Source organism: Esox lucius, chromosome 17 (assembly GCF_011004845.1).
Source record: "Esox lucius isolate fEsoLuc1 chromosome 17, fEsoLuc1.pri, whole genome shotgun sequence".
In the NCBI taxonomy this organism is placed as follows: Eukaryota; Metazoa; Chordata; class Actinopteri; order Esociformes; family Esocidae; genus Esox; species Esox lucius.
Window position 1 is genome coordinate 23355269 of NC_047585.1, and position 26449 is coordinate 23381717.

Here is a 26449-nt window from a genome sequence, read left to right on the forward strand (position 1 = left end):
TTTCTTTCCTTACCAAAAAAGTCGAAAAGGAAGGTTTTGAGTGAGGAACAGAAGGGTTAAAATTAAGAGACCACTGACAATTGAACGCTTCTGTTCCTTACTCTAAACTTTCATTTTCAACGTTTTTGGAAAGGAAATTAAGAGGTGCAGTGGTCTCTTAATTTCTTCTGGAGTTGTATCTTCAAGTTATAGTTAAATAATGAATATGGACTTAAAGCGCATTCTCTCAGCTTAAAATTGAGGGTGCTCAAATCCAAACTGGAGGAAGGGTTAAGGAATTACAGCTCTTTAATATGTAGCCCCTATTTTTCATTACTTCCTTCGTTATTTCTTCATCAATTAAGCAAATAAAAGGTCTGGAGTTGATTCCAGGCGTAGCATTAGCATTTGGAAGCTATTGCTGTGAACCCACAACATGCAGTCAAAGGAGCTCTCAATGCAAAGGAACCAGGCCATCATTAGGCTGCAAAAAATAATCCATCAGAGAGAGAGCAGGAACATCAGGAGTGGCCAAATCAACAGTTTGATACATTCTGAGAAAAAAAAAGAATGCACTGGTGAGCTCTACAACACAAAAAGGCCTGGACGTCCACGGAAGACAACAGCATTGGATGGTCATAGGATCCTTTCCATGGTAAAGAAAAACTCCTTCACAACATCCAGCCAAGTGAAGAACACTCTTCAGGAGGTAGGCATATCAGTATCCAAGTCAACCATAAAGATAAGACTTCACGAGAGCAAATACAGAGGGTTCACCACAAGATGCAAACCATTCATAAGCCTCAAGAATAGAAAGGCAAGATTGGACTTTGCCAAAAAACATCTAAAACAGCCAGCCCAGTTCTGGAACAGCATTCTTTGGACAGATGCAACTAAGATCAACATGTACCAGAATTATAGGAAGAAAAAAAGTATGGAGAAAGCTTGGAACAGCTCATGATCTGAAGCATTCCACACCATCTGTAAAACACAGTGGTGGCAGTGTGATGGCATGGGCATGCATGGCTTCCAATGGCACTGAGTCACTAGTGTTTATTGATGAGAAGACAAAAGTGCCCGGATTAATTCTGAAGTGTATAGGGATATATTCTCTGCTCCGATTCAGCCAAATTCAACGAAATTGATTGGACGTCACTTCACTTTACAGATGGACAATGACCCAAAACATACTGTAAAAGCAACCCAGAGATGGAGTCAAGACTACAACCCTGGAGACCCAGACCAAGACCAAGACCAAGACCCAAACCTTGGAGACCAAGACCCAGCAGGTCAAGACCATTACAAGACCAAGACCATTTTGAACACAAAAAAACATGAATATGAATATAATATTACAGCAGTGTGTACTGTAATGAGTTATATCAGAAGTATAACTGAAAAAATCATGACTACTTAAGATAATGATGTGCGTATTAGCTAGCTAGCTATGATTTACCTGCAGACATCAAGGGTTGCAGGTGGCTGCAGAACTGTTTGGTGCCAGTTTACATGCAGTTCAACAACACGTGATAGAAAACATGTGAATACAGTATTAAAGGTGCGCAAAGGGACAAGCTAGCCTGTCCAAGACCCAAACCCTGGAGACCCAGACCAAGACAATGTGGTCTTGAGTGGTCTCAAGACCGAGACTGCAAGACCAAGGCTCCATCTCTGATGCAACCCAGGAGTTTTTGAAGGCAATGCCAAGTCAATCACCTGATCTCAAACCGATTAAGCATGCATTTCACTCACTGAAGACAAAACGTAATGCAGAATGACCTACGAACAAACAACAACTGAAACTGAAAACAGCTGCAGTAAAGGCCTGGCAAGGCATCACAAAGGAGGAAACCCAGCGTTTGTTGATGCTCATGCGTTCCGTTGCCTGCAAAGGATTCTCGACAAAGTATTAAAAATGAAAATTGTATTTATGATTGTGGTAATCTGTCGAATTGTTTTTGAGCCCCTGAAATAAGAGGACTGTGTATGAGAATGGTTGCAATTCCTAAACATTTCATACTGTGTGATATTTTTGTTCAACCCCTTGAATTAATGCTGAAAGTCTGCATCTCAGTTGTTTCATTTCAAATCCATTGTGTTGGCATACAGAGCCAAAATTATGAAAATAGTGTAAGTGTCCAAATCTTTCCAGACCTAACTTGCCAGAGAGTTTTTAACTGAGACCCTTATACCGAGTTCCTTACAGCAATGAGTACATACACTGATGAACCAAACCACGACCACTCACAGGTTAAGCAAATAACGTTGATCATGTTAACAGTAATTTCTCTCCTGTAATGAATGTAACTACGTAAAACATTAACTCAAACTGAGAAAAAACTGTATAAAATCAACTGCTCCCGCATCGCATCGCATCGCATCGCATCGCATCATCTTCCGCTTAATCCGGGGCCGGGTCGCGGGGGCAGCAGTCTAAGCAGGGATGCCCAGACTTCCCTCTCCCCAGACACTTCCTCCAGCTCTTCCGGGGGGACACCGAGGCGTTCCCAGGCCAGCCGGGAGACATAGTCCCTCCAGCGTGTCCTAGGTCTTCCCCGGGGTCTCTTCCCGGTGGGACGGGACCGGAACACCTTCCCAGGAAGGCGTTCCGGAGGCATCCGAAACAGATGCCCAAGCCACCTCAGCTGACCCCTCTCGATGTGGAGGAGCAGCGGCTCTACTCTGAGCTCCTCCCGGGTGACCGAGCTTCTCACCCTATCTCTAAGGGATCGCCCAGCCACCCTGCGGAGAAAGCTCATTTCGGCCGCCTGTATCCGGGATCTTGTCCTTTCGGTCATGACCCAAAGCTCATGACCATAGGTGAGAGTAGGAACGTAGATTGACCGGTAAATCGAGAGCTTCGCCTTACGGCTCAGCTCTTTCTTCACCACGACAGACCGATACATCGACCGCATTACTGCAGAAGCTGCACCGATCCGTCTGTCAATCTCCCGTTCCATCCTTCCCTCACTCGTGAACAGGACCCCTAGATACTTAAACTCCTCCACTTGAGGCAGGCACTCTCCACCAACCTGAAGTGGGCAAGCCACCCTTTTCCGACTGATGACCATGGCCTCGGATTTGGAGGTACTGATTTTCATCCCCACCACTTCACACTCGGCTGCAAACCGTCCAAGTGCATGCCGGAGGTCCTGGCTTGAAGGGGCCAACACGACAACATCATCCGCAAAGAGCAGAGACGAAATCGTGTGGTCCCCAAACCTGACACCCTCCGGCCCCTGGCTGCGCCTAGAAATTCTGTCCATAAAAATTACGAACAGAACCGGTGACAAAGGGCAGCCCTGCCGGAGTCCAACATGCACAGGGAACAAGTCTGACTTACTGCCGGCAATGCGGACCAAGCTCCTGCTTCGGTCGTACAGGGACCTGACAGCCCTTAGCAAAGGACCCAGGACCCCATATTCCCGAAGCACCCTCCACAGGATGCCACGAGGGACACAGTCGAATGCCTTCTCCAAATCCACAAAACACATGTGGACTGGTTGGGCAAACTCCCATGAACCCTCCATCACCCTGTAGAGGGTATAGAGCTGGTCCAGTGTTCCGCGGCCTGGACGAAAACCACACTGTTCCTCCTGAATCCGAGGTTCTACTATCGGCCGTATTCTCCTCTCCAGAACCCTGGCATAGACTTTCCCGGGGAGGCTGAGAAGTGTGATCCCCCTATAGTTGGAACACACCCTCCGGTCCCCCTTCTTATAAAGAGGGACCACCACCCCGGTCTGCCATCCCAGAGGCACTGTCCCCGACTGCCACGCGATGTTGCACAGGCGTGTCAGCCAAGACAGCCCCACAACATCCAGAGACTTGAGGTACTCAGGGCGGATCTCATCCACCCCCGGTGCCTTGCCACCGAGGAGTTTCTTAACCACCTCGGTGACTTCAGCCCGGGTGATGGACGAGTCCACATCTGAGCCCTCATCCTCTGCTTCCTCAATGGAAGACGTGACGGCGGGATTGAGGAGATCCTCGAAGTATTCCTTCCACCGCCCGACGACATCCTCAGTTGAGGTCAACAGCTGCCCACCTCTACTGTAAACAGCGTTGGTAGGGCACTGTTTCCCTCTCCTGAGGCGCCGGATGGTTTGCCAGAATCTCTTCGAGGCCAGCCGATAGTCCTTCTCCATGGCCTCACCGAACTCCTCCCAGGCCCGAGTTTTTGCCTCCACAACCACCCGGGCTGCAGCCCGCTTGGCCTGTCGGTACCCGTCAGCTGCGTCAGGAGTCCCACAAGCCAACCAGGCCTGATAGGACTCCTTCTTCAGCTTGACGGCATCCCTTACTTCCGGTGTCCACCACCGGGTTCGGGGATTGCCGCCTCGACAGGCACCGGAGACCTTACGGCCACAGCTCCGAGCGGCCGCTTCGACAATGGCGGTGGAGAACATGGTCCACTCGGACTCAATATCTCCAACCTCCCTCGGGATCCAGTCGAAGCTCTGCCGGAGGTGGGAGTTGAAGATCTCTCTGACAGGAGACTCGGCCAGACGTTCCCAGCAGACCCTTACAGTACGCTTGGGCCTGCCGAGTCTGTCCAGCTTTCTCCCCCGCCATCGGATCCAACTCACCACCAGGTGGTGATCAGTTGACAGCTCCGCCCCTCTCTTCACCCGAGTGTCCAAGACATACGGCCGCAGGTCAGATGAGACGACAACAAAGTCGATCATCGACCTGCGGCCTAGGGTGTCCTGGTGCCACGTGCACTGATGGACACCCTTATGCTTGAACATGGTGTTCGTTATGGACAAACTGTGACTAGCACAGAAGTCCAATAACTGAACACCACTCGGGTTCAGATCAGGGGGGCCGTTCCTCCCAATCACGCCCCTCCAGGTGTCACTGTCGTTGCCCACGTGGGCGTTGAAGTCCCCCAGTAGAACAATAGAGTCCCCAGTCGGAGCACTTTCCAGCACCCCTCCCAGAGACTCCAAGAAGGTCGGGTACTCTGCACTGCCGTTCGGCCCGTAGGCACAAACAACAGTGAGAGACCTATCCCCGACCCGTAGGCGCAGGGAAACGACCCTCTCGTTCACCGGGGTAAACTCCAACACATGGCGGCAGAGCTGGGGAGCTATAAGCAAACCCACACCAGCCCGCCGCCTCTCACCATGGGCAACTCCAGAGTGGTGAAGAGTCCATCCTCTCTCAAGGAGTGTGGTTCCAGAGCCCAAGCCGTGCGTAGAGGTGATCCCGACTACCTCTAATCGGAACCTCTCAACCTCACGCACTAGCTCAGGCTCCTTCCCCGCCAGCGAGGTGACATTCCACGTCCCTAGAGCTAGTTTCCGTGTCCAGAGATCGGGTTGTCTAGGCCCCTGCCTTCGACTGCCGCCCGATCCTCTTCGCACCGGCCCCTTATGGTCCCTCCTGTGGGTGGTGAGCCCACGGGAGGGCGGCCCCACGTCGCCCGTTCGGGCTGAGCCCGGCCGGGCCCCATGGGGGAAGGCCCGGCCACCAGGCGCTCGCATACGAGCCCCAACCCCGGGCCTGGCTCCAGGGTGGGGCCCCGGCTGCGCCATACCGGGCGACGTCACGGTACTCAATATTTTTTTCATCAACTGCTCCCGAGTAATTAAAATAAAACTGGCTGTTAAAAGGCCATAACCATCTAAATTGTGTTTACCATGTGAGATACACACACACACACAGTGAGCATTGGGACAACATTCACACGCATGAGCCTAGGTCAAAGGTAGATTGCCTATGTTTAAGGGTATTCAGCTGTGCTGGCTAAGCTGTTCAGAGAAATTATCCCTTCACAGTGATTTCAGAGTGGGTTGAGAGATGTAGTATAAGACAGGGGAAGATGGATTGGAGGTTGAGGGAAAGAGAAAGGAGAGGTTAACCTAGGGTGGATTAAGTGTAATGCAGAATGGCACTCAACAGGCCACCAAGAAACCCTGTACCATCAGCAGTGCTCAGGTTCTTGTGAGAGGGACATGGGTATCTTGTTATTAGAGAACAAGCACAGCATGAGGTGAGATGCCACAAATCTCATTGAGGAGATATCTCCATGGGCCTTCCCATTCAGCAATTTATCCCACCATGCCCCTACTGCACGTACAGACTGGTTTAGAGCTGATTTTCCTCTACTAGCCTGTTTTTTCATGGTTTAGGATTGGCCCCTCAGTTCAAGTGAAGGGAAATTTTAACATTAAAGCAAGCAATGACATTGTGGACAATCTTGTGATTCTTTATGGCAACAGTTTGTAGAAGGCTCTTTTCTGTTGCAAACTGAAAATTGCTCAAAGCAAGGTCCGTAAAGAAAGGCTTTGTCACGATCTGTGTGAAAGGACTTTACAGGCCTGCACAGAGTCATGACCTCAATGCCACTGAACACCTTTCTAATGAATTAGTACGCAGACAGCAAGCCAGGCCTAATCACCCAATATCAGTACCAAACCTCACTAATGCTCTTGTGGCTGAATGGAAGCAAATCCCCACAGCAATGTTCCAACATTTAGTGGAAAGCCTTTCCAGAAGATTGGAGCCTGTTATAGCAGCAAAGAGGGGAACAACTCATTATTGATTCCCATGCATTTGGAAAATGTTTGAAGAGCAGATGTCCACACGCTCTTGTTTTTTTCAGGACTGGTACCAATAATTAGTAATCAAACAGGCCAGAAACTGATATTTGGGGCAGATATACATTTTCAGTAAAAATGAAAATGTTAGTGTCAATTTAAAGTAACACAAAGAAATGTTAAGTGCCTTTAAACATAAGTTACAATACTCCCATTCTGACACTTGCTTTGCATGTATTGCACACTGTCATCCCTTGTGTTGGTTGAGTGTATTACTCCCAAACTGTCCATTCAGGCAGTATGGGAGTAGATAACACAAATATACTTGACTTGTTACAGCACAAAAGTATTTGAAAGCCTTTGTGTGTAACTTGGTGTTGACACAATGAATGTACTAACATGTGAAAACAGGGGAACTGTCATTCCAAGCAGCTTAATTATTGGCAGAGTAGTTCTTCAATTGTTTCATTCTTACAAAATATGACCAGCCATGGTAACTGACATACAAAGAAATAATAGGAGTCATTTTTCTTTGCTTGCCAGCTGGCTACATTAATGCCCGGTCAACAGATTAAGTAATTAAAGTTACAGTAGCTATTGCATTCAAATATCATTAGCTAATTAGCTATGAGACGCAAAGAGAGCTATTGGTGTTGAATAACACTCATGTTCATATAGCTTGCTAGCTAGCCTGTTTAGTAAAGGGCTAAAGATAGGTCACAACATTTTATTCACAACCGCTTTACATTTGCTAAACCTTTTAATGTTAGCTAACTAGCTACCAATCAAAAATAATTTTGTCAGCTATAACACATAAAAATTTTATATACGCGCGAGTGACCTTTAAAATATGAATGTTACCATATTACGAATGTTAGCGATATAGTTGCATTACCACTAATCACTGGACAAATAAACTAAATTAGTGTAACATTAACAATCTCATACTGCAACAAAATCTATTATGCGGGGACTGGCTGAAGAGATAAGTGACGGATAAGTGATTTTAAAGCCATTGCTTTCACCTCCGTTGAATGAAATCCCTAATCACTTTTGCCTTTCATTAAATGGGGGTCCTGAAAAAATTGACAATTTGCAATTTAGATTTTATTTTTATTTTTTATAGCTAGCCTAACATCACACAGTGCCAAATGCAGCAAACATGTTACATTAGCCAGACTAGGATCTTAAAGGCTTGTCTGTAATTAACCAGTAGCGAGATATTCAATTATTTTATCTGTTCCATTTGGGGGGTTTTTGCCATCATTTTCATCCATCCGCAACTTGTATAATGCAACCAGCGAATGTCAACTTGCTCTAATATTAACCCAATACAAATTAAGAGAAATGCATCAGTAGAAATACATTATTAATTTTCAAAAAGAAATGTAAATATAAATGCATTTGGCATCATTACAAAAGTAATGTCACATAGTACAGAGTTTTTGAAAACTAATGTGTCAGGGACTGACAAAGCATGGTCTTATCCTCAGTGGACCTGTTGCGAAAGACAAAAATTGGCAGAACGATTTCAGTACGATATCTACTACCCTAACATTGTAAACTCTTTTAACAGTTATAACAGGGCCCATCAAGCATATCTAGTTACACTGGGGCTATTGGAAAAAAGGTATGTGATTGAATAAAAAAGTGTATTTGGCCTTTAGGGTAATAGAATTGCCTTAATAATTCATTTTATAAAGCCCTTGAGCTTATATAGATACCAAGGACAAAAAACCCAAGGGCAAGCAATAACAAGATATTGATTCACAGGGGTTAAGAAAAACTCCATAGTAGGTTCAGAACATCTGATTTATAATAAACACAAATAAATAAAAAAAAATTAGGCAGGTACACCAAATTGAAATCTTAAAGATTTAGGTCGATAATTGGTAGTTACTGAAATGTATCAAAATTGCATTGAGAAGTTGATGAAAATGTAAATATAAGACATACAATACATTGCTTTCTGCTGCAATTTTGCCACAATCTCTTAACATGTCTGTCAAAGCTTTTGAGTGTCATTAGTTATACAGATGACACTCATGAGATTCATAACTTAAATTTAAGGGGTTATAATAGCTGAATCAAACTAGTGGCAAACAATTAGAAGTGAAATGGAAAGTACTCTGTTCCAACCGCTAAATAGCAAACATCCCAGTAAATACATGCAGAACTCTCATTGTATGAAGGAAGTGTCAATGCAAACACTGGGACTTTTTCATGAGGTATATGCCATGGACCGGGGCTTGAGAACACTGATATAGTACATGTTCTGTACTAAAGGAGAATATATAGATACAGATCCTGAGGGACTATCACCGGTTTATCTGACTGTTTTATTTGACTAATTCAGGAGTATTTTTTGGGGATTTCATAAGAATGTGTATAGATGCCAATAATCTTGGAACACTTCGTCTTGAGAATAAATATTATTTTTATTTAATTAATATTATTTTTCATTGAAAGATTTTACCCCAAGTAAACATAGAATGTTGTTGTAATATAAATCTATATAAACATCAATGTCATTTTTTGACAAGATTGCTAATAATTATGGAGGGCACTGCATAATAATTGTTAAAACATCTCAATGACTTTTTTACAATGGGTTTGTTAACAAACTTGAAACAAAAATAATTTAAAGATGTTACACAGATCAGGAAAATTATCATTTGAGAACCATTCTAGTGATACATTGAAGCAATAAAGTACCTCATGCATTTGTGGTATAAGGAGAAATATAAAGTACCATGGGTAAGGGCTAATGTACAACACAACCAGGAGCAGGGTTGGGTAGGTTACTTTTTAAATGTAAACAGTTACAGTTACCAGTCCATATTATCAGTAACGTAACTATTTGATAACTCAAATTCAGTAATGTAAACTGATTACTTTCTTATTAAAAGGCATTAGAAAACAAATAGGAATAGCCTATAACCAGTTGAACACCTTTTGCGGGATCAATCAATGTTAGAGTTTACATAGCTGGCCAAAAACGGAATTAGCATTTTACCTTATGGGTTTTGTACAGCGCCTTTGGAAAGGGTTTCTAAACCATTGCTTTCTACTTTAATATGATAGGGCAGCATCTCTACATTACGCTAAAGGTCTTTCAGATATTCAGTGTTCCAATTAATCCAATAAACCTCGATGTTCCAGAATATGACTTTTTATCGGAACATAACCCACAATCTTAGCCTATTCTGTTATTTGTTTTATTCATGTTTAATTACTTCAAAACATTGTTTGAAAAATAAATAGCAATTTCCCAAAAAGGGTATTGACATTGTTATATATAAAAATTAAGATATCCGTAGCTTTTTGCGCGTACACTACATCTGCAGTAGCCTGATGTTTTGTTCAACAACCACCAACATTGTCAAAACGTTGCAGAAGCCCCATGCACGCGAACGCACGTCGTGAATAACCGCACACAAATGTGTTTTACCACGCACGAACGTAACCTGTGATTATTAGGGTCACAAGCGATGGATTTTCAAAATGCAAATGAAAGATATAAACTGTTATCATACCCCTGCACTCTTAATTTAAAGTCAATGTAGTCAGCCAACAATAACCAATGGATGCAATATTCTGACATTCAAAGCAAGCAGAATCACATGGCCTACCTGTATGGATGGAGTTTGTGGCAGCATCAAATGCAAATCATCATCATCGGCAAAGTGCTTCCCAATACCAATTTTCTCCTTAAATGTCGTGATTACTTCCATATCATGTTTAATCTTGAAGGCAGCCACATGTTAAAGCTATCTAACAAATAGTTGCATTATCTTCAAAAAAAACATTTCCTGTCTGAGTTGTTCAGTGCAACTCTTCTAGGCTGTGTTGTTCACTGCATTGGAGAAAAAAAATTGAAACGATGCCTCGAGTAGATAACTAAATCACATTTAAATGGATCCGCAAATATTATCGTAGATACACTCCGTTTTTACCAATTAAACTAGCACTTCATCAGTCACTAAACTGGTTACGCGCATCCCAGCTAACACGTTAAGTAACCACGACCAACCGTGATGTTATGGATTGGTAATGCCATGACATTACCTTCTCAACACGTAGTGGCATGACCACATAATTGATACAGTGATTTAGTGACTTTTCACACCCCCTTAGCGACTTTAAAAAATATATATAATAATAATAATCGACAGAAGAAAGTTAATTTGAGGTACTAAACATATTTAGCGTGTTTTTACTCACTTTTTGTCTCTCCTACGACATTATTCCTCTCCTACAGGCAGCGTCCATCTCGTGCAGTTGGTGCAGTTCTCTTAATCCATGACCATGATGATATCTCCTTCGCTCTAAATGTTTTTTTTTCTAGCCTTTTTATTTTGACTTAAATAGAGCCCCCTTTTTTGATTTGTTCTTTGTTTTTTTCCCCAGGTGATTATTTCTTGTACATGGACAACATTTGTAAATACGCATGTATATTATTTTCCCCAACGAGAGTTTTGTATGTAAAAATAGAAAAAAAAATCCATTCATGACCCTGATGGGAAATTATGCAAATTAGGAAATGACGTAAGTTAAACAAACATCAGTTTGGTTCGTTAAGCTGACATCATTTCTGGAGCACCGTCATAATTTCTGGACAAGGAATCTCAGGTATTTAACTTCTTTACAAAGCAGATAGATAACTATCTGTCATATAGCTAAAATCACTTTGGTAGTTCCCATCAAATTACAGTAAGTCCAGCAAGCCAACTAACGTTAGCTCAAACGTTAGCAACCTACAGTACAGTACAGTACTGTAAGTCAACTACTAGCTTGGTTGGTAACCTTTTTCAAACATAGATGAACATCGAGTCACCTCACAAGTACACAAATGTAAAGATTTTACTATGAGTTCCACAAGAAATGATTCAACAAGATTTTTGACAAAATTGTAAAAGTGATACAAGTTAATTATGAACGAATTGAATCAAATGGTTGACACTGTTTTATACCATAGACTGTATATAAAATGGACGACGCCCTTTCACTCTTTTCCATTGGTGAAAAATGAAGCCACCAGTGTCCCGATACGGCGCGGACATCTTGGACTTGCGTCTGCGCAGATAGCGATCTTGGGACCAGTTCTGCGCAGTAGTTCTGCGCAGTAGCGAGCAGGAAGTAAAGCCGTAAAGCCGCGAAATCAACGGCCCCTCCCCTGTGCCCCGCCCTCACTCTCCCTCGCAGAATGCGCATACCGTAATCAATCGCAAGTCCAAGTACAGTACAACCTTTGCTTGTTAAACCTAGACGATATGTTATAGCCTAACTTACATCATGTTTAACCTTAATTTAGAATAGGCCTAATACAAAAATAATTGGTAACTTCTAGCTAACAATCCCCTGGTAGCTATTAACATGGCTATTAACGAGGCTTGTTGTCTTTTAGCTAACGTTAGCTAGCCCATTACATTTATTTACTAATTAAATAGCTTATAAATTTAACTTGGCTCAGATAGCTTTCAATCAAAGCTGTGAATCACGACGTCACACCACCGTTTTTAGAGCATTAAATAACTAACTAAAAACCAACTTATTTTAAAAACAAACTCTTGAATTTACATTAGCGTGATACAAACTACAGTAAATGACAGAAACCAGCTTCGGAAAAAGGATAATTGAAGGGTAATTTAATTGTTTAGTTGGTCTCGCGTCCCATTGAATAACATGGGGAGGGCGGGGTTTATGACCTATACTGGGACCACTCACCAGGGGGCGATCGAGACGTTTTGGCTTCACTTTTCAGGGCTTGTGCGGCACGCTTGTTTTATACTGGTTTTCATTGTCCATGTCCAGGTGCAGCAACAGGTCCAACGGCAGAGGAAGATGAAGACAGAATTGAAGACCACTCAGACTCATTTCTGACAAGGAAGAGTAAAGTGTCCGTCTTTGTTTGTGTGATTGTATTTTGTAGGTTGGATAATATTGTTTGTTTCACAATTCTTCACCATTTGAAAAGAAAAGAACCCAATGAAGAGTAAAGCATTCATATTGTCTTGTATACTTATATTTTAATCATTTGTAAAATGGCCAGTTTGATAATATTTCTAAATTTGATCAGTTGATAGCTGGGACAAAAATGTCAATGATTGGAGAAGGATAGAACTCTACTAGCGGAAATAAATACTGTTAACCATGGCTATTGCCATTGAAGACCTACACTTTCATTGGAGTTAACTAAATGAGATTTGCTACTTTATCCTTCCTGATGGTTATGAAGTCCCACACAGTTCTGATTTTAATTTCTGTGCTGATGACCAACATGGGAGTGTGAGGTGGGTGATAAATATATATATTTTTTTATTACATAGATGTTCTGATTTGTTTTCAAATGTATACAGTGGATATAAAAAGTCTACACACCCCTGTTAAAATGCCTGGTTCTTGTGATGTAAAAGAATGAGATAAAGATAAATCATGTCAAAACTTTTTCCACCTTTAATGTGACCTATAACGTGAATAATTCAATTAAAAATATACTTAAATCTTGCGGGGGGAAAATAAATTAAAAAACTCACAATAACCTGGTTTACTTTTTTGCTACATATGGGGCTCTTGAATATTACAGGATATGTCATGTAATTTGCTAGAAGAAAATGTCTGGACTGATGATCTAACAGCATTGCCATTATTATATCTGGGAAGGGGTTGATCAAGTAAATGTATAATATTTATACATAATACCTCACTGTAAAACTAAATTTCAGTGTAGAATCCTGCTGAAATGTGTTGTGCACATTTAAGATTTCAGTTAGAGCAGGTAAACACAAGGTTGGAGAAAATTGTCAAGATGTTGACTGGACAGAAGTGAACTTAGCTGTACATATAATAGCTGTATGTATGAATATAAAAAACGTAAGAGGAAAAGGGCAATGAATGGACAACTGGATAGGATGCCTGGGATTCGCAATTACCAAATGACAAACTTAGAAATACCACGTTGCTATGAGATGCTAGCGACTAATTGACAACGTCAATTAGTTACGTTGTAGCGACAACAAGAAAACGTTTCCGGTTCTGACAACGTTGCTGCTACCTAATTTCGGTCGCCAGATAATGTCATAACAACACTGTGACAACGGATAATTGTTAGCTGAGATCCACCTTTGCATGCATGATGATCACACACAAAACATGAAATAAAAAAATCAACCATGCAACGTGTCATAATTATATCGCATACCTATGCTTGGTATGCTATATGTTATAACAGAAGTACAAACGATTATCCCCTTACCTGGTAAATGCTTGAATGTCTCACTGTACATATAGTGATGGCTCCACATACAGAGATTAAGTCTGATCTACGACCTGCCCATAGATTACATTTTAATATATCATGTTATGAGGTTGTAAATTGGATTTTTTAAAATCTAGATATTTCTAGATTTTGTCATGGTTATTTGGGTACCCAGAAAATCAGGGCCAAGTGGAGAAAAAGAGATGGCTGAATGAAAACCGGTCTAACTGCCAAATTCCACAGCAGCCCAACCTAGCCCTTCCCTGCACTTTGGACACATCATTTCACTGACTGTGTTCACACCTGCTCCTCATTTATTTTCTCTGACACTCAGTCCAGGAAATCTATCCTAAGTAGTGTTTGATAACAGCACACAGCAGTATCAAGGACTCCACACCCCAGCAGTGGGCTATTCTTCCACTTACTTTTAAACAGATGGGTTCCATAGTGAAAATCAAAATTCAGCATTTGTTAACATAAAGACTGAAATCAAGACAAATAATGTCAGGCATTTTGCACCTTGAATAAAGCCTTATAGACAACAATATTTAAATGAAAAACCAATGGATAATTTCTCAGCAAAAGAAAAACAAACTGTATATGTCTTGGTTGTGCACAATCTTTATAATTGGGCTTAAATTGTCTTCCAATAAGGGCTATTAAAGTTGAATAAAGTAAAATGCTTCACATCGTGAAATACATTTGTCTGGCTGACAAGCTTAACCAAGTTAGCTGGCCCTGCTCTAAAGCAGGGTTAGTACAATTTTTTTAGGGCTAGCCAAAGAAACACAGTGACAAAATAACCAGTATGAAACAGAGACAATAACAAAACCTTTCAATGTTTACTACCCAGCCATAAAAGCTGCACATTCACTTAATGTAGATACAATCATAACATGTACCATTATAACCAGCTACACTGTCGGTCTGTATTGGTCTTTCCACTCAGATTTTTTTTTTTGTTTAAGTTTACTGGCCGTATCTTAGGTACTGTAGCTAGCTTTTCAAGTAAATCAAGCAAATACAACAAAAGGTCAAACTAGTCTAATGAGAAGACTACCACGTTTTAAAAGTTATATTAACGTATATCCACATATATAAAAGTCCATTCACGATCAGCTCGATAGTCTACCTGTCAACAAAACTCAGAGCTGGGATACCGACCAATTAAAGGGCAAACTTAAAAAACGTAAGAGGCATTAAAGACAACAACAGCAGCTCGAAAAATCAGTCCAAACTAAGAATTACTCAATTAAATATTAACAGACCAGCGTAGTGTCAAATGACCGTTTAACATTGACACAGCTGAAGAGTTTGGCTATCTGAGGATGATGATTCAACTACACAGGACGACAGATGGCCAGAGACTAATGGATAGTTAGGGGACGTTGAGCGTCAATTGCACCTGGAAAGCGACATCTCAGTTTCATCACTAGCAGCTTCATCTTCCTCACAGGTAGGCAACTGTTATAACACTCTTTCTAGAACGACTCTTTCAACCAGCTCTCCTTCCATGTCTGTGTAAGGATAAATTAGCTTATGAACTCTGACACACACAGCCAGTGATGGGTGATATAAAAGGTTAACCTTAGCAATTATTAGTTTCAAGGTTTATTTGTTTAAAGGGACCGAACAACACAGCGTAATCTTGTACAATGAAATTCTTATGACATGGCACCTGACAAACTACGTATTTAGAGTTAAGAAGAAGAGTATCTAAGCAAAAATATAGCTAGACAGAAAATAAGAATAAAATAAAGCAACAAAATACATCACTGTTCACTAGCAGCAATTTAAAAAAAGAACCTATTAGCAATCTATTATCATTGTGTGTGTGTGTGTGTGTGTGTGTAATGCAAAAGCTAGAACTAAAGGTGCAAAGTATTCACTCTAAAATATAGGATATGGTTTTAAAAAGGTACAAATGGTCAAAACATGCTCCATGTACCTCCATTACAGACACAGAGTTTACAACGGAGAAACAACATTCATGGAATGAAGGAACACTTGAGCATCAGGACAGATCAAGGATGAAGTTTATGACCTAGATGTAGGTCAAGGAGAAGGTGAAGGAACAGAGAAGGCAGAGTAAACAAGAGAAGACAGGCAATATTAGCTCCAACTGTCCTCCCTTTTGATGAATCAGAGCCAGGCATCCACATGTTACCAAACCATTGACAACACCCCCAGCATTCAGAAGGAAGGTCTTATACCTCTCTGTAACTGCACAATAATATAATAAACCTCATAATTTGCCTTTCATATAAAGTATACAAATATTTTATTGCCCATTTCTTTATTTGACTACACAACTTTAATGAAGAAATGTCCTCGATACAATGAAAACGTACATGAACAGGAAGTATAGCATAATGAATAGGAAATATAGCTATTGACAAGGTAAGAAATAATTATTTTTAATTGAAACAATAATTGTGTCCTTCAAACTTTACTTTCGTCCAAGAATTCTCCATTTGCAGCAATTACATCTTTGCAGACCTTTGGCATTCTAGTTGTCAATTTGTTGAGATAATCTGAAGAGAATTCACCCCATGCTTCCTGAAGCATCACACAAGTTGGATTGGCTTGATGGGTACTTCTTATGTAACATATGGTCAAATTGCTTCCAAAATAGCTCAATGGGGTTAAGATCCTGCAACTGTGCTGGCCACTCCATCAAAGACAGAATACCAGCTGACTGCTTTTTCTGTAAAAGGTTATTGTAAGTTTAGAGCTGTGCTTTGGGTCACTGTCCTGTTTTAGGAGGAAACTGGCTCCAATCAAGCGCCGTCCACAGGGCATGGCGTTTCAAAATAGTGTGATAGCCTTGCTTCTTCAAGATCCCTTTTACCCTGCACAAATCTTTATCACCACCAAAGTACTCCCAGACCATCACATTACCTCCACTATTCTTGAAATATGGTGTCAAACACACATCCAGCTTCATTTAATTTGGTTTGCATCTCACAAATGTTGTTCTTCGTGATCTGAAGACCTCAAACTTCTTACAGACAAAAACATAAAATAAAAAATAAGAATGGCCACTAGGGGGCATATGTGAGAACGTCGATGCCCACCTGAAATTGCTGTTATTAAAGTGTTTACTGCTTTTAATTCAAGCCTGTGTCTGTTTTTATATGGCCATAAGAAAACATTCAAATCGGCGGAATATTGTTTACCATAGTCCTATTCATGGATTGCTATGTTGCTGTGTTTGATTCCATAACTGTCACACAACCTCTGACATTACTGAATCATTATTTAGATTTCAGAGTTTCAGTAAACTTTCTTAGAAGACCGAATCTTAGGAAGAAACCTAGAGAGGACCCAGGCTCCAATTTGAATAATTAATAAATGCATGTGGGCTAAATCCAGAGTCTATTTAAATTTAGACTAGGTCAGAAGTATGACCAGATGGACAAGGAAAGGGACAGCAACGGGCCCCCCAATCCAGGTACTCCACAGGTGTGGACCAGGACCTCATGTCCTCCTAAAGTTTAAAACGGGAGGAGACTGGGAAACTTCAGAAAAAGCATTCCTCATATCAACAATGATTTATAGTGGAGAAGGAGAACTGACCCAATCCCCCAGCACAATAGTATAGCAGCATAAAACTTATTAGATCATTTTGATATTTAAATACAGTAAGACTGTGGCTATTTGTCAAGTGGGAGCTATAAAATTGCACTGGCTAGTAACATTCTCTGGAATCTATTACGATATCTGTGATATCTAGCTCTCAGCTACAGTACACTTTTGGACCTGGCTGTTTGGAATCAGGCTATTTGATTCTGCATGCTCTGAACTCTAGAGAAGTGACAATGATATACCCAGTTTATCTTGTAGGAGTGCACTTTATGTTGATGATGCAGGAAAATCCATCGCTTGAAGGCCTAATCATAAACCATTGTTTTTGGGTGTGTATGGGGGCACTGGAGGTTGAGGGTCAAGGGGCAAAACATTTAAAAACAACTGTTATAGCTTGTAGCTTTACTCACCCTGTACCACACAATCTCTCGAAGTCTTCCATCAGTCTTAAAGTTGCACTTCAGGGTCACAGTCTCTCCAACAACAACAGGAGGAAGCGGTTCAATGGTTACTGTCAAATATCCTACAGGGCAGAAGAAAGATTAAGTATGACATATAAACCTACATTATTCATATATAAAATCAAGCTTGCTATCAAAAATGCAATATTGGTTCAAACTTTGGTCCATGTTTGTAGTGATCATTTAAAAAATTTCACTTGACCTGTGTTATAATACTTTGGAGTGTATTTCAGGATAACTTTCTTAATCTTGATCAGATATATAAAGTACACATCAAGATAGATTTTGTCATTTCTATGGATTACAAAACAGTCCAAGTTAAAAAAGAATCTTGTGTTTCTTCTCAAATGCCTAATTTCAGTAATGTCAATAGATAAAAAAAGTGACATAACTGGATTAAAAAACGATTTCAGCACTAGAACCCACACATTTCACTATGATTTCAGTATGAAAGGTTTTTGGGCAACAAAGTCAATACATTTGTTCTCAGCAACAGACCGATGATGATTTCAGTAAAGTCTAACGTGATGTGACTGCAAGGTCCTGACATATGACACAAACTTGGGCGAACCAATCATTGTTTCACAGACATGATGCATATACAGTTAGATTGTTCCTAGACAGGGGAACTTGAAAAATCAGCTGTAACATTGCTAGTAGTATGAACTCAAGATATTCCTCATGCCTACTTCCACAAAGTATAATGTTAGCCAATACGTAGATAGAAATGTTAGCCAACCTAAAAGCCAGTCAAACTGTAACGTAATGTTAGATGTTAGTGCCCCTGCACAATTCAATGTTCCTCATGCTTGCACAGTTAGCTAGTTAAGTAAAACAATTAAAACTTCAGAATTAAAATGCAGAACGACTAAACAAACTCTATGATGAGGCTGTCACTATTTGCTTGCCTGACCTGAAGGGCTCCGGCAGTCTTTGCTCCAGTGTAGATGTACTGCTGCAGCATGGGTTCAAATCTGACCCACTGATGTTTCAGCAAGAACTCTCTCCTCTCTACCTTTTCCAACAATCCTGACAAAAAAGGCTATAAATGCCAGAGAAAAATGTACTTGTATAATCTTGCTTGCTTCCAAAACATAGCTAGGTAATGTTAATAGTTAACATAAAACCTATGAAAATAATGCAGTACTCATTTAAAATACTTGTGTGAATGGGCTAGTTTGTTACATTAGCTGTAGCTAATGACATTACTGAGAAACCAACTACTAAGATCGTACAACAGGTGTGAAATAGCTAGTCAGTTTGCATTGGAGTCAGCACTGATTGTATTTCAATCATTTATGTCACTTGCTCTGAAACCTTGTCGTAGTTGTTTCCCTTGCTCTGCAAGGGGAACAGCTTTTGTGGAATGATGGTAATGACACTTTGAGGGTGACTGCTAATTATGGTCAGAGGATTGCTTGTTTGAGCCCTGCATGTGGATGGAGCAGAGACTTACATTAATGACTGTTGACCAAGATCACTCAGTTGGCCTCTCCCCAGCTGCTGGGGTTGCTGGGTTGGAGGGAGGGGTCAAAGAGGGATGAGTGTAACGGGTGTAAAGTGGCTTGTCAGTTAGTGCCGCGCTCGGCACTGATAGCATTTCAATCGGATATGTCAATTGCTCTGAGAACATGAAACTACAGCTTTTGTGAAGTGATAGGAGCAATGCTTTGTGACTGACAGTGGTCATTGTGTTAAGACGTTCAAAGCGGATAAGGAACCAGGTTTCTGCACAGAACTTGACTAGTGATTCGAAAGTTGCTGTAACAAAAAACATTAAAGCAAATTGTTTATAATTGACTAGCTATATTTACATCTGCTGACAAAATAACTTGCTCAGCTTGTTTCATGAAGCTTAACTTTGTAAATTATACCAAATTAAGGATCCTTCTGATTCTCAAGAGCATCTGGTATCAGAAACCAGTCACCAGTCAACGACTGTGCATAGCCGCAGCTGAGATGAGAAGTCAACCACTACTGCCGGCTTTGGGTCAACAACCAACCTTGTTGCAGTGAATATGTAACTCAACATACGTAAATCTATGACAGTTGAATTTATATGATATGCTACATTAGGGTACATTATAATGTGCTTCTACAAAATACAATACCTTACAAATTTCCAAAACGTATATATGTTACGGATGCAATAAAAATGTATAAGATGTTAACAATTTGTTTTTGTTTTTTACTGTCATTTAACCAAATAAGTCTCTTGAGAACCAATTCTAATTTTCAAGGATGGCCTGGCTAAAGGCATTTAAATGCAAGACAAGAGAGTACACCAAACAACACAAAATATCACTGACCCAAGTTTTGTTATATTGACTGTTTACCAAAATATATTCAAGTTAGAGTTAAATAACGAATATGGGCTTAAAGTACAGTCTCTCAGCTTTAATTTGAGGGTATTCACATAGTGGAGGAAGGGTTTAGGAAGTACAGCCCTTTAATATGTAGCCCCCTCTTTTTCAAGGGACCAAAAGTAATTGGACAATTGACTCAAAAGCTGTTTCAAGGCCAGGTGTGGGCTATTCCTACGTTATTTAATCATCAATTAAGGAGGGAAAAGGTATGGAGTTGATTCCAAATATGGCATTAGCATGTGGAAGCTGTTACTGTGAACATACAACATGCGGTCAAAGGAGCTCTCAATCCAAGTGAAACAGGCCATCCTTAGACTACAAAAAGAAAAAAGAATCCCTCAGAGAGATAGCAGGAACATTAGGAGTGGTCAAATCAACAGTTTGGTACCTCCTGTGAAAGAAAAGAACACACTGGTGAGCTCTGCAACACAAAAAGGCCTGGATGTCCACAGAAGACAACAGTGGTGGATGATCATAGGATCCTTTCCATGGTAAAGAAAAACCCCTTCACAACATCCAGCCAAGTGAAGAACACTCTCCAGGAGGTAGGCATATCATTATCCAAGTCTACCATAAAGAGAAGACTTCACAAGAGCAAATACAGAGGATTCACAACAAGGGCAAACTATTCATAAGCCTCAAGAATAGAAAGGCCAGATTTGACTTTGCCAAAAAACATCTAAATAAGCCAGCTGAGTTCTGGAACTGCATTCTTTGGACAGATGAAACTAAGATCAACCTGTACCAGAATGATGGGAAGAAAAAAGTATGAAGAAGGCTTGGAACGGCTCATGATCCAAAGCATACCACATCATCTGTAAAACACGGTAGCGGCAGTGTGATGGCATGGGTATCCATGGCTTCCAATGGCACTGGGTCAGTAGGGTTTATTGATGATGTTACCAAAGACAGAAGCAGCCGGGTGAATTCTGAAGTGTATAGGGATGTATTGTCTGCTCATATTCAGCCAAATTCAGCAAAGTTGATTGGACGGCACTTCACTTTACAGATGGACAATGACCAAAACATACTGCGAAAGCAACCCAGGAAAATTCTGCAATGCCAGAGTCAATCACCAGATCTCAACCCGATCAAGCATGCATTTCACTTGCTAAAGACAATACTTAAAGCAGAAAGACCCATAAACAAACAACAAATGAAGACAGCTGCATTAATGGCCTGGCTAAGCATCACAAAGGAGAAAACCCAGTGTTTGGTGATGTCCATGCGTTCCAGACTTCAAGCAGTCATTGCCTGCAAAGGATTTTCGACAAATTAAAAATACACATTTTATTCATGATTGTGTTAATTTCTCCAATTTCATTTGAGCCCCTGAAATATTGGGACCCCTGAAATAAGGAGACTGTGTATGAAAATGGTTGCATTTCCTAAATGTTTCATACCATATTTTTGTTCAACCCCTTGAATTAAAGCTGAAAGTCTGCACTTAAATTGCATCTCGGTTGTTTCATTTCAAATCCATTGTGGTGGTGTACTGTAGCAAAATTATGAAAACTGTGCCAGTGTCCAAATATTTCCAGACCTAACTGTATAGGTGTGATTTTAATAGTTTACTTGGATTTTCAGTCTGAGTTTGAATCCAACCCTCAATCGGTTGGTGATTTAGGTTTCCATTGACTATTATGTAATTTTGTTCACAACGAATTACACAATGTACAGTAAAGATTTTGATATTTAACATATTTCCTTCATCAAGATCCGATGTGTGATTGTAGTGTTCCTTACATTTTATTTAGCAGTGTATATATAACAAATGTGTACTTAACAGCATGTGTGAACAATGCCTTATTGTAGAACCAGAAACGATTTCTGGATTTAACTTAGGACTGCAGGTTGGTATTGAATCAGAGTGAGCTGTCTAGCCAAATATCAAGATATTTGTAGGTGTTGACATACTCCAACTCAGTCCCATCCCAAGCAGGTTGTGGAAGGCTTTGATTAACAAGAAACCAGGCAAGCCTAGTTCAGCCAGCTCGCAATAGAAAGTGCTGCCCTCTCGAGATTTGAACCCAGGCGAAAGGCTGTGTTGTTAACCACTATGCCACAGAACTGTACATTTGCCTGGTGTCAGCATAGCCTCTTGTGTCTATCCTGAACAAATCCTCTTTTGCCACTGGCTGTTTTAACAGTTAATTGACCATTTGTGAATTACATTGATACAGTTAAACTGACTAATGTTTCTTACTAAGTTTACCTCCACCACAAATAGCATCTATGTATGGTGTTTGCCACTGGCCATTTTAATATCGTATTAGCCAGTAATAAGCTTTGCCGGTATGTATTAATTTACCAGAATAGTCATAATAATTGAGCAATTGCTAGCGAGTCTGCCAAAGCTATTTCATATCATGGCAAAACAACATACTTTTTTCTTTCATTCGTGAATGACATTGATACAATAACTATCAATAAAGGTATAACTAACTATTTAATCAAGAGAAAAGACGAGAGAATCGTGGAATCTACCAGAAATAATGAATACATGTTGTTGCTCTCAATAGATTCAAACTCAAGTCTTGCACATGTTCGCCACGGCATTACACGCTTCAGCAGTCGCTAGACTCCACTGAGGATTGTGTTAAACTGACTAACATTTCTTATTAAGTTTACCTCCACCATAGCGTCTATGAACTGCATGGCTTTTGCCACTGGTCGTTTTAACAGCTTATTAGCCAGTAATAGGCCTACTAGTATCTACTAACTTCCTAGGAATAATCATAATTATTGAACAATTGCTAGCGAGACTGAAGATGAACTTTTCCAAGCCAGAAACAGTCGCAATATAACCGTATACAGTTTCAGTTAAGGCTTACTATAACGGTCAGTCAGTCAGTCAGTGACTCACTCACTAAGAGACATTCGCTTTTCTTGGCCGGCCCCGCTTATGCGGTCCGGCAAAAATAATACATTTTGCTTTTCTGTATAAACAGATGGAGATCAGCAAAGGCATGTTGGATGTTTTAAAGCTATGTTGATGAGTGGACAGAGTATTCAGTGAGAGGCTAGTTTTATGCTGATGACAGAGTGCTATTACCTTGGTACTGTACATCAATAGAAGAATAAAAATATGTGGAGTATATTGGATGTTGGATCATTTGACACCAGGTTCTATTTGGCTTCATTAATCAAAAGCAATTATGTGAAGATACATGGTTTAGAAATACTAGGACTGGAAACTCTGACAAGTGATCACATTACTTTAGAACAATTCATGGTTTGTGTGTCCAAATTAGGAAAATATGTAAAAGGCACACTTTTCTTTACCAATAGGCCTCCCATCCTCAACAGCTCACTCATGTATCCTATACAAATGCCATCATTGTGTTTCTGCAGAATGAAACAGTAATGAGTTTCACCTGCCGGCTTCACATTCACCAGTACTTATGGATATCACCTGCACATTCAATGGAAGGCTGTTATGTTCACAAACTATTCTTGATGAATGTCAATAGTTGTGTTCTCATACTACTACTGCTTTTATGTCGACCTGGGCGCCATCTAATCCTCAGATAGCTTTGGAGACCAAAAAATGGCACATAAAGTAATAAACATCTCTTGATTCCAAACTACTGAGCAAAGGTTTATGGAGCTGATGAAACTGTAATTTCAATTTTGTCAATCAGTTATAATAATTCAGCAATGCTTTTGCATGATAACAGCATAACTTAACAAATGATTGTAAAGACACGTTGCATGAAAGATGAAAGGTACAATGAAAAAACAATGAAATTATATATTATATTTCAGAAAATGTCATTTTCAATAGCGTTCTCAAGCAAAAGTTCATATTGATCAATTCCACATTTGGCGTAGAAATTATTGCATGCTGGTTAATCCTATAGTTGCCGATGGTTAATCCTATAGGCATAATCCCTATAGTTGAAGACAGCAATAGATGTATCAGCCTTTCAATTAAGACCTGATACCAATTTATTTGACAACACAGCAATATCTTGGTCAATAATATTACTAATTTCTTAATAAATGTTCTTAAAAAATCAATCTATTCTGCCAAGGATGCCTTATTCTGTTATGGAATGTTTAGTCAAATATATTTTTTTAAAACCTCATGTAAATGTTTTATGTATATTATTATTTTCTTTGCTTTATAAGTGGTTAAATGCAGTTAGTAAAGAGGAAAGGATGTATTTGAAAGACAGACTTTATTAAGTGCCGTAAATAAGACAATAAGCAAAGGGGAGCCTCGTTTCTTTAATTATAATAATGTTTAAAATGCATTTTAGTGGTTTAATTTCTAGTGGTGGGCCACAGTGTTACAGACCAAGTACAAAATGATGAATGATGAATTAATCATGAAAGGCTCTAAATTGAAATTAAACATTTTTAATTGAATGTAGGCCTGCACTGAACACAACACAAAAGGACCCTGTAGGCTACATTATTTAAATCAAAAGCTATTTTCATATGAACGCTATTTCTCATAGGCCTACATTATGCTTAATTAGCCCTAATACCCTATCTGCTACTGAAACTGTAACTTAAAATGGGTACATCCATTTGTGTGCCAGATGTTTCACATTATTTGCACAAGATGTTTGCGCAGGAGTCCAAATATTTGGTCAGTAACCCAAAAAATGTAGGGAACTTGTGGGAACATTGCTCCTCACTGCACTTGCCATTTCCTTAAAAACATCCTTGGAGACAATAGGTGGCCATGAAGACTCCTTGAATTTATCATCCACTAAGACAAGTGATACAGCAATATTCTCTGTCTCCTCCGGGAGAATATTTCTGCCATAACATTCTCTTACGTAACAGAAGTCCAATTAGAGAAAGAAAATACTCTCTACAAAGCAAACAAAACTATTCTGAGCGTCAGCTCTAAAATGAAGTGGGACATACTAAGCAAGTTATTAGATTAAATCTACAAGTACAAAGCCCCCTCAACAGCATCAGAGTTTAGCGTTGTAGCATAGGCCTTGATAAAGAAGCATCTCTGTTTGAGACAGCTTGGCTCTTACAAAAGGGGGCAATGGATGGAAGCAGAAGCCAAACTGCGAAATGGGCATTTACCAGACCCAGCTCAAGGAACATCATAGATGTACCCAACTTGCAATTAACTCACTCAAAGCCAAAGCTGAAGAAGATGCCTTACAAGAAAGTGAACGAACCAAAATGCGAGGAGGCAAATTGGGGCAGTGGAGTAACCTAGTGGTCCAGAGTGTTTGGCCAAGGAAATGGTTGCTGCTTCTAATTCCCAAGCTAATAATATGAAAAACCTTGTTATGTCCCTAAATGAGCCCCCCAGGGGACAGTTTACCCTAATGCTTCCAGTTTGTTGCTGTAAATAAGAATATATTCTGAGCATACTTACATGGTAAAATAATGGTAAATAATAAACTACTATCCCCTGCAAGTGATAAGACTTCTGAGTGACTTAAAAGGAAAGGATGTCACTACTGAAACAAGTGAAAAAACAAAACAAAGGCAAAGTTGTCACAGACAAAATGGCAGACTATTGCCTGCAGGAGACAGCAAGTTGTCAAGAGACCAAAATTCAGGCCTTCTTGGCCCGCTGAACGAGGTATGATTATTTTATCAACCGTGTTTATTTCATATGTCAAAAAGGTTTATTTATCATGCCTATATTCTGCAGCTTCCTTTATGCATCAAAATAATCTGCAAATTAGTGGAGGTGATACAGAAGGCAGTAAAAGGCTGTTCATATAGTTTTGGGATGGTGTCTTGGGATGATGCTTTCATGGTGATCTGGCTGTCATCAATTCCTTTTTAGGACTCTAACCTGTTATGCAATGGTGTATGGAAAGTGTATACACCTGTTAGTTTTGCTGATGATTACATCCAATACATAACTGCCTGTTATCTGGGTGAAACACCAGCACTTGGATGTGTATTGGAATTACTTGTTTTATATCTGGATGTCACTCAAAAATAAGTTTAAAAAACAATATCTGCTGAGGTAATCTGTACTTTCTGAAAAAAATCTCCCATCTGTCTCGAAAAAGGTGCTCTCTGCGAAATGCAGCATGTGCCAAATGTTCCAGTGCAGTAACATCAGCCACATCCTATTCAATTCCTAATTGTCTCATTCTGTCATAATATTTTAATGGTTTTACACATCAATCAATCAAATGTATTTTATAAAGCCATTTTTACATCAGCAATTGTCACAAACTGCTTTGACAAAACACCCAGCCTTAAACCCCAATTACTTATATTTACAAGGATTTATAGTGGAGAAGGAGAACT

At 40.2% G+C, this 26449-nt stretch overlaps 1 protein-coding gene across 3 annotated transcripts in view; it reads right to left on the reverse strand.

The window, feature by feature from the left end:
- igsf21a (immunoglobin superfamily, member 21a) overlaps positions 1-26449 on the reverse strand; it is a 241803-nt gene that overhangs the window by 138074 nt on the left and 77280 nt on the right. For all 3 annotated transcript variants that reach the window (XM_020055162.3, XM_010881651.5, XM_010881650.5), the window contains one exon: positions 17781-17893. Coding sequence is in view for 2 of the 3 variants with exons in the window: in XM_010881651.5 (XP_010879953.1) it covers positions 17781-17893 (113 nt within the window). In the remaining variant the exon portion in view is untranslated. The remainder of the gene's footprint in view (positions 1-17780; positions 17894-26449) is intronic.